General features: G+C 38.7%; 1 protein-coding gene across 3 annotated transcripts; it reads right to left on the bottom strand.

The window, feature by feature from the left end:
- Nucleotides 1-342: 342 nt before the first annotated feature.
- Nucleotides 343-7,128, bottom strand: LOC111346456 (uncharacterized). 3 transcript variants are annotated; one of them, XM_022953742.2, is made up of 4 exons: nt 6,932-7,128; nt 2,296-2,654; nt 1,346-1,483; nt 343-988 (listed from the first exon to the last, which is right to left on the bottom strand). In XM_022953742.2, exons 2-4 carry the CDS (start codon nt 2,606-2,608, stop codon nt 513-515), a joined length of 927 nt encoding a protein of 308 aa, XP_022809477.2. In that variant the 5' UTR covers nt 2,609-2,654; nt 6,932-7,128; the 3' UTR covers nt 343-512. The 3 variants fall into 3 exon arrangements, with proteins under 3 accessions (XP_022809477.2, XP_088600594.1, XP_088600593.1); XM_088744468.1 differs by having other exon boundaries at nt 2,296-2,631; nt 6,932-7,126; XM_088744467.1 differs by lacking the exon at nt 6,932-7,128 and having other exon boundaries at nt 2,296-4,840.
- Between the last annotated feature and the right edge of the window lie 1,404 nt (nt 7,129-8,532).

The following is an 8,532-nucleotide window of genomic DNA, read 5'->3' as shown; positions in this document are numbered from 1 at the left end:
GTATGTATATAATAAAAAAATATATCTACTTCTACTATCGTCCCCTTTCCTTGCAAATCAAGTGAGTGTGTGTATGTGAGTGTGTGTCTGTGTGTGCGTTTGTGTGTGTGCGTGTGTTGTGTGTGTTGTCCGTTGTGCGTGCGTGCGTGTGTTTGTGTGTGTGCATGTGTGTGCGTGTGTTGTGTGTTGTCCGTTGTGCGTGCGTGCGTGTGTTTGTGTGTGTGTCTGCGTGCATGTGTGTGTAAGTGTGTGTGCGTGTGTGTGGGTGTGGGTGTGTGTGGGTGTGTGAGTCGCGGCAGAAGTAACTTTCGCAGGTAAAAAAAAAAGTGAAAACAAACAGAGCATAGACAGGCATACTTGCTTTATTTTTTGACAGAGGTTTTACGATAAAAATGATAGGCGGATATAATAAGGCAGCTATTCGCCTTAAAGTACTTTTAACTAGCACTTGATTTGTTCTCTGTTATTATTGTGAATGTCAGATAAGCCAACAGCTCCGTTTAGTTTGGTTTTTACTCATACCACGCGTACACATCAACACAGGTTTTGCCCTTGTTATTGTCTTCCGAGCAGTCTACCAAATCCTGTCCATACCATATCTGCATCTCTTGACTGCGTGAAACAGAAAACGGATTGGAAAGGTTGCGAAAAACGAGCTCTGATGAGTTAAGGCTGCTTCCATCGAGACTGTAAAAATATTTTTTGAAACCACATTCGGACCCTGCTTTAGTTAGGTTCTCAGCGGGAGGCAGAATGGCGTTTTTCTTGTCATCTGTGATGAATGTCATCAAATTATCTTTATAATAAGCCAAATTTGTGCAGCCCCAGTAAGATCCCCCTGTTGAAGGGTGGCAGTGCACCGACCCTGACCTGTGAACAAGCTTCATTGTCTTCACTCTTCCACTCTTTGTCATGTTGAAGGCTCCATAGTCGTTATTTTTGGTTCCAAAGCAGACAGGCTCTTTACCATTTATCTTTTGCCAGTGATCTAATAATAAGAATTATGTAAGTAACTTCTCTGCTAATAATTTCGGTATACATGTTCAATTCCACCAGTCCGATTACAAGCAGTTTCAACTACCTTCCCTTATACTGGACTGTAAAAATATGTCCAATTATTATCTCTCTCCTTGAGAACACTGCAGAGTCTAATTGGTAAATGCAGCCAGGCTCGACTCGTCACAGAGGAGTCTGACTTTAACATTGCCTATACTTACCTCGACTACTTACCTCACTCTTTCCTGCAATAACTACGTTTTAAAATATGATTATAAAAGGACGTTTCTAAAAAAATTTGCATGTATGTAAGAAACATGAACAAGAAGTGGGACAAAATTAATAATACCTTCACAGTAGGCCTCGATGACCTCACTATTTCCATCAGAGTATATCCAGTATTTCCTGTTAACCGTCTCATTTCCTTCGCTCGCTGCGATCTCACTGTACGATTGGGCTGGAAGCTCTCCGATGGTTCCGAGAGGAACTGCGCCAAGAAAAATAAGGAATAACAACAACAACCTATTTATTACGTTGCCGGTTCAGGGAACCGTTTTAAGTCTCGCTTTCACATTCGGCATTAAAAAACCCTCTTTGACTTGTTTTATTCTACGCAGGCTACTAAAAAGCTGAGATTTATATTCATTTAATTTGCGAAAGGGACTGAATCCTTTTTTATCATAATGCCTACAATGATAAGGGAAACAGAAATAATACCGAAGGTACAAAACGATAACGACAACCATGAGGATAATTACTATCTTGAAGATATCATTAACGATGACTGGGGCGTTGCTGAAATGACTCCCAGGTGGGGGGGAGCACAGCTACTTATTTCCACGTGAAGTGGTATACACCTCTGTCCTTTTTGTTTATCAGCAGACTCGTAGTCATTAGGCGAGAAGGACCAACAGATGGAGTACCTGGCATTAGAACCCAGACATTTAGGATTTGCGCGTTTTCTCAAACCTGAATGACATTATGAGATTTGCATGTCACTAACGTCAAAAATAGAAATAAATAAAACAAACAGACAGACAAAGAGGGCGATCATGGGCACCTTAGGTCTCCCCTCCGTCCACCCACTTTAGGACTCTTCTCCCTCCCCCTTGACCTAAAAACCCTCCTCCCCTCCCCCCACCCCACCCAGCTACACCCCTGGATGATATTATTGCCAATACAAATGATACTAATGATAAAACGAAGCCAACCGTTCTCTGACTCGTGCACTAAATCGCATCACGCATTATAGAATGAAGGAGCTCGTAAAATATTAAAAAATTCTTATTTTAAATGCACCTCTTTTAGTAACACGCTTTACGTAAAATCTCTTCCAGTCTGACACAAAGTCTTCGGGTCTTGCTTCCTTGGTGCGGTTGTTCAGTTCGCAAAGGTATTGGCCGCGGACGAAGTTGTAGCTTTGACAAATGAGTTCTTCAAAGCACTTAAAGTAGCAGTCCACAGGGTGCCCAACCCGATATGTTTTAAATGCGTGACCTCTCAGGAACATTCCACCAATGGAGTATTCCGCCGAATGACATCGGCCAATAGCGTCAAGTATACCAATCCGGTATACAAGAAACATCATTTTCAGCCAGAACTTTGGATTCATTTTTGACTGAATGGGCCGTAGATCTTTATTACCGTCAAAATAAAGACTAAGTTGGTAAAAATTTGAAATCATTATGTCATTAAGTTAAATCTTAATTTATTTACTTTTTTTTTTATTTTAATTAATTTTTATTTATTTTACACCAATTACCTAGGTTTTGGATTAAAAAAGACCCGAGTAGGATTCGAATTATTTTAATCAGTTAAAACACGATCGTCCTAGGTTCTTGAAAAGATGCATAACATCTTTCCTCATTTCATACCTGAGCTCAAAATTAGCGGCCTTTGAAATTTGAGACCATCACGTTGGACTCGAGGTATTCGAGGCCAGACCAGGGTATCAAGCAGAAAAAACAGAATCATGACACGAGCCAGAATATATTCCTTCACTTTCATGTACGCTACAAGATTCAAGCCATCAAAATTATGGCTGGTGTAGATAGGACTCGAATTCCATGAATGTTCACCTGCAGAAAGAGCATCATCAAGTTTCGCGTCCCTCCGGATTACAGATATAATGCATTGGGCGGAATGCCTATTGTTCTCGCGACATTTACTTGCAGAGGCGAAAGAATAGCCCATTTCCGAATTACCCTTGGCCTCTTTTTCAAAACGAGGCCTGGTGCTCAACCATTCTTTTGAAAATGAGTTTAATTTGCATGCGAATGAAAACTTATTATTAGCCAAAAAACGCTAGAATTAATAGATAAAACCATTTTTGTTTTAATTAATATCACCAAACTATTATACAATAGCCTCAAGTATACCAATCCGGGATACGAGAAATATCATTGTCAGCCAGAACTTTGGATTAATCTTTAGCTGAATGGGCCGAAGATCTTTATTACCATCAATTTAAAGACCTACTCGTTATAGATTTCAAATCATTATGTTACTAATCTTAATTTAGGCTCATCTTATAACTACCTGCTTGAAAGTAAGTGCTGGTTATTCTACTTAGCCTGACTCTGTTCCACACCGATTACCAACAGTTTGAGTTGAAAAGACCCGCATACGAACCCTACCGCAACGAAACTGGATAGAAAGTAAGTAATTTTGGATTTATCAACTGAGTTAATAACGGAAATTGGCCACAGTAAAGAGCTTCAAAGCTGACGTCTCGAGCGTTAGCCCTTTCGTCATTCGCTCTGAGGAAGAGGCTAACGCTCCAAGCGTCAGCTTTGAAAGTCCTTACGGCGGCCAATTTACATTATCAACTCAAGCGATAAAACTAAAATTACCTCGTTACTCCCACCTACGCAGCACCACAATTTGTTTAGAAACTTACCCTCTTAAAACCAATAGAAACTGAGGCTCACTCATTCCCTCTCTTTTTTTTAGTGGTTTGCTTTCATGACTGCCTTACAACGCCACCCAACGAGCGTGTGGAAGCCGAAAAAAACAAAATTATTTCTTTGGAGGGTTTCTTTTCGATCGAATTGACATTTTGGACCCCCAACAAAAACGCTTATGATGTGCTGAAGGAGACCCAAAGCTCCTAAAATGTACACCACGGTCAATCCTAAAAGAGGCAAAATGTGTTTTTGAAAAAAAAAAAACAAACAAACAAACAAACAAACAAACAACAAAAAAGCCATTTTGGTGATAATAGTGGTATCCGTATCGCAATGTATCCAAAATGGCGTACAGTGGGAAATTCTAACGTCAATATTGCTCGAATTCTATTTTAATTTTGTAAATTTTGGAAATTGTTTAATATTTGCAAGATATGGTCCTCAGATAAAGGGCATTCTTTTACAACTGTGGAGGATTTTTATTAGCTGAAGCTGCATGCAGATTGGAGTAATTAACAGTATCGTCCTACGTTCTTAAAAAGATCAGTAACACCTTTCCTCATTTCATAACCGAGCCCCAAATTAGCCGCCTTTTTCAAATCTGAGACTGTCACGGGGGACTCGAGGTATTCGAGGCCAGACCAGAATATCTCTCCGAAAAATTCACCTGCAAAAACCGCATCATCAAGTTTCGCGTTCCTCTGGATTACAGATGTAATGTATCGGGTAGAATGCCTATCATTCTCTTGACATTTACTTGCAGTGGTGAAGTATTATAGATTTGTAATAATAGCTACATTCATAAAGAGAATACGAATAATTATTATGATTCCTACCAAAACGGCTGATCTTCAAAATAGCATATTACTCTTTCTAGCTGAAATTCAAAAACGATCTCTGGCTACAATGATGAAAAACTACGAGCTTTCGACTGCCCGAACTGCAGTCTTCGACGGGTAAAATGAATGATAAGAAAGCGATGAGAGAATTTAAATAAAGACATGAACTGCGAAATAATGAGAATGTAAATGATTATGAATATTTGTTAAAAAGAATGTTCTATTGTCCAGGTAACGGGCAAGAATTGTTCACTGCGTTAGGTGTCACTCTGGTATGCCACGCTTCTAATGTCTTTCTGGTTCTAAAAGTGCCTTTGTCAATAATTGACGCGTTTTCAAAATCAATGGCGAGGTTGTTGGACCAGGCGTGATTAGCAATTCTAGAGGATGGAGTGGTAAATGGTTTGTTTACAACTGTGACATCATGTTTTTTGAGGACACGAGTCAAAGGTTCAGTTACTCCTTTGATGTAAAGAAGAGAAGCGAAAGATTTGCGTGACTCGGTTGGTTGAGCCATCTTGAAAAACATTCCAACAAGTTCCTCTGGGGATACATTTGTTGTTGAGGATCGAGTTTTTCTAGGCTGTGTGTTTTTGATAAACTTAGATGGATAGCCGTTGGACTCCGAAGCTGCATGGCATAATTAAGTTGATGCTTTTTTCCTTCGGAGGAATTGGGTAGATTTAGAGCCCTGTGCAGGAGAGTTGATGTTGTGCTGACCTTGTGTTGTCTGTCGTGATGGGAATTAACGACAGACAACCACGCCATTGATTTTGAAAACGCATCAATTATGGACAAAGGCACTTTTAGAACCAGAGAGACATTAGAAGCGTGGCATACCAGAGTGACACCTAACGCAGTTAACAATTCTTGCCCGTTACCTGGACAATACAACATTCTTTTTAACAAATCATCATAATCATTTACATTCTCATCATTTAGCAGTTCATGTCTTTATTTAAGTTCTCTCATTGCTTTCTTATCATCATTCATTTTACCCGTTGAAGAATGCAGTTCGTGCAGTCGAAAGCCCGTAGTTTTTAATCATTTTATCCAGAGATCGTTTTTAAATTTCAACTATGTTCCATCCTGGCTATGGCCCTTCAATATTTTCACATATTAGTCTTTCTTTTGATCACAAATTGAAATTATCATATCATTTTACTTTATACAAGCCAATCGAGTGGTGACAAATAAAATAATTAGCTTATTGGCGTCATTGGGCTGTTTTCACCGATAGCTGCCAAAATGTGGTTCCTTTAACTCTTGAATTTTTAACATTTCGAAAAGTTTACTATTGTTTCTCGTTTTCATTTCGCTTTATTTTATTTATTTAATTTTTTGTTTGGTTTTGTCTTGTTTTAGGGAGTATATTGATTCTTTTTTCATTTTTATTCAAACTTTTTAGGAGTCGAAACGCATCATAGTTTATTCAACTGGCAGATGCTGAAAGGAAAAACTAACAGCATAGTCTTTTAAATAGATGCGTATACTAGCGCACTTTGAGTGTCAGTCTCTTGACAAGAAAAGAAAACACATTTTTTGTTTGTTTTTGTCTTGTTTTTAGGAGAGCGTCACTCTCCTGACAAGAAAAGGAACCACTTCAAAATTGCAAAAATACTCCTGAATATCTGCATTTTTTTCATTTTTTATTCTTTTTTTACCGGCGCTACATTTTTTTCTTTCAAGGTATAGTTTTACGCGGAAATGCTTCCGTGAATCATTTGAACGTACCAAAATAGTTTAACTTTAACGATTACTTAGATCTAGATTAGTGCTAATAGATCAGGCAATAGTTTCAGGTAAGGCTTACAGAGACAAAGTACTTAACAAAGTTGTGCCATGAAGCGAAGACTATACTATCACTATCATAATCTAAAGTTTATCGTAACCTTTCCCAGAACATAGTTTAGAAGATTATTGGTTGGACACTGAAGAATGCCTCTCGTGAAATTAGAATAATTTTTCAAATAATCATCGATAAACGGAAAGAGAGAGCACAACAATGGTAAAAGAAAAACTCTGAATCCAAATAAAGTGGACGATGATCATCAGCGAAGATTATTCATACACAGCACATCATCAACAATTTAACAATTAAGCTATACCAGGATGAAGCATGTTTCAGTGATCCGAACAATAACAGAACGAAAAATAATAATAATAATATAATAATAATAATAATAATACCTTTCTCAGTTGGTACCTCTGCCAATATCTCGGTTTTTTTCCAAGCAAACTGGAGAGTCGCTAAGCATAAAACTTCGTTCCTTAATGACAAGAACAACTAAAAGGAAGAAGATGACGAGTATTTTGCATAAAAATATGTATTTCATAATCTAATTACTATTTCCCACTAAATGGTTATTATTTTACTTCCAAGTAAGCCAATAAGAGGAAAGAAACATCGTGGACTCGCAGCCATCTGGTATAACTTTAAGTGAGTCTCAACTAAAAGCAGTTTATTGAGACAGCTTTTAATTTCCCTCCGAAACAGTTGTGAGTTAATTAAGATTTCTATGTGCCAGCCCTTTCACCTGCGAAAACGTTATACCCACCAGAAGGAAGGTTTAAAGCCAGTTTTAGTTCGGAATAGAGATTTTTTTGTCATTTTTTTGGTTAAAATCTTGAAATATGTGTAAAGTTTACGTAACATGAACGTCACAAAATGTTGTGTAACTTAGCGATTACTAGACTGGATTCCAGTCGGTACCAGTTCACTCTCTGACTGTATTTTTTATCGTTCACTGGTTTAACAGATCGTCCGTTAGATGAAAAAAAGATTACTTGCCCCCCTTAGCTGGGGCAGGAAAGGTTCGGGGCGAGCAATATGATCGATAATGTTAAATTTGACGCCATTAAAATAACATTGAATACTCCAAAATAGGTTAGATGCGGAATGAGATTCAGGGAAATTTCGAATTTCTTTGTTGTTTCAAGAGTTATGAGGGAAATTGTAATTTGTCAGGTGACCGTTCATCTATTTAAGAGGTAGTCCAATCCGGGGTGGTTAATAGTGCGCAAAAGATAATTTTTTCGTAAAATACCGCCCGCTTAGAGACCTTGTTGGGGCGCTTGTTTCTCAAGAGGTTGAGTAGAGCACGTGTTTTATTATTTTAGAGAGTTTTTTTTAATCGCGCTAAAATGCATGGCAAAACCTACGAGCATATACGAGCATGAGGTGATATGATTGGCTCATTTAGCATCACTATCACCATAGCAACAGACACAGGAATCCAATATCGCGGACCAGTCCTCCTCTGTCTGTCTTCCCATCTAACCTAGAGAACTTAGCGAGCAAGCCCGTGCCGTCCATATTGAGGAAAGAATCGTCGTTTCTCGAAGGAAAATGGAAAGCAACTGCGGAAGTCTAGCACTCAAAACTGGTCGGGGGTGTTCAGATTATTGGTGAGTCATGTTTTCAAGACGAGGAGATCTTAAACTTCGAGATCGCCACCTCTTTTAGTCGAGAGAGCGTGCCAACGGGTACAAACATCGACGAAGCCAATTTGTGCATGGCTGCCACCTCTTCTAGCTGGGAGAGAGTATCAACGGGTACAAAAAACAGCTTGGCCAGTGAAGTGCGAATTTTCATAGACGGCTTCTACAGCCATCAGCCAGCATTATTATTCAGTGTGACAAGTGTCAGTACATTGTCCGTACAGAAGAATGTGAAAAGCAACTATGTGCCAAAGTTGTCATCAGCTTGGTTGATGGTGGTGATCTCCATCTACTAGTTTACCAGGATACTTTATGTAGTATCATACCAAATCTTGATCAACAAAGCAATA

Source organism: Stylophora pistillata, chromosome 14, assembly GCF_964205215.1.
Source record: "Stylophora pistillata chromosome 14, jaStyPist1.2, whole genome shotgun sequence".
NCBI classification, from domain to species: Eukaryota; Metazoa; Cnidaria; class Anthozoa; order Scleractinia; family Pocilloporidae; genus Stylophora; species Stylophora pistillata.
This window is presented reverse-complemented; position numbering and strand designations above follow the sequence as displayed.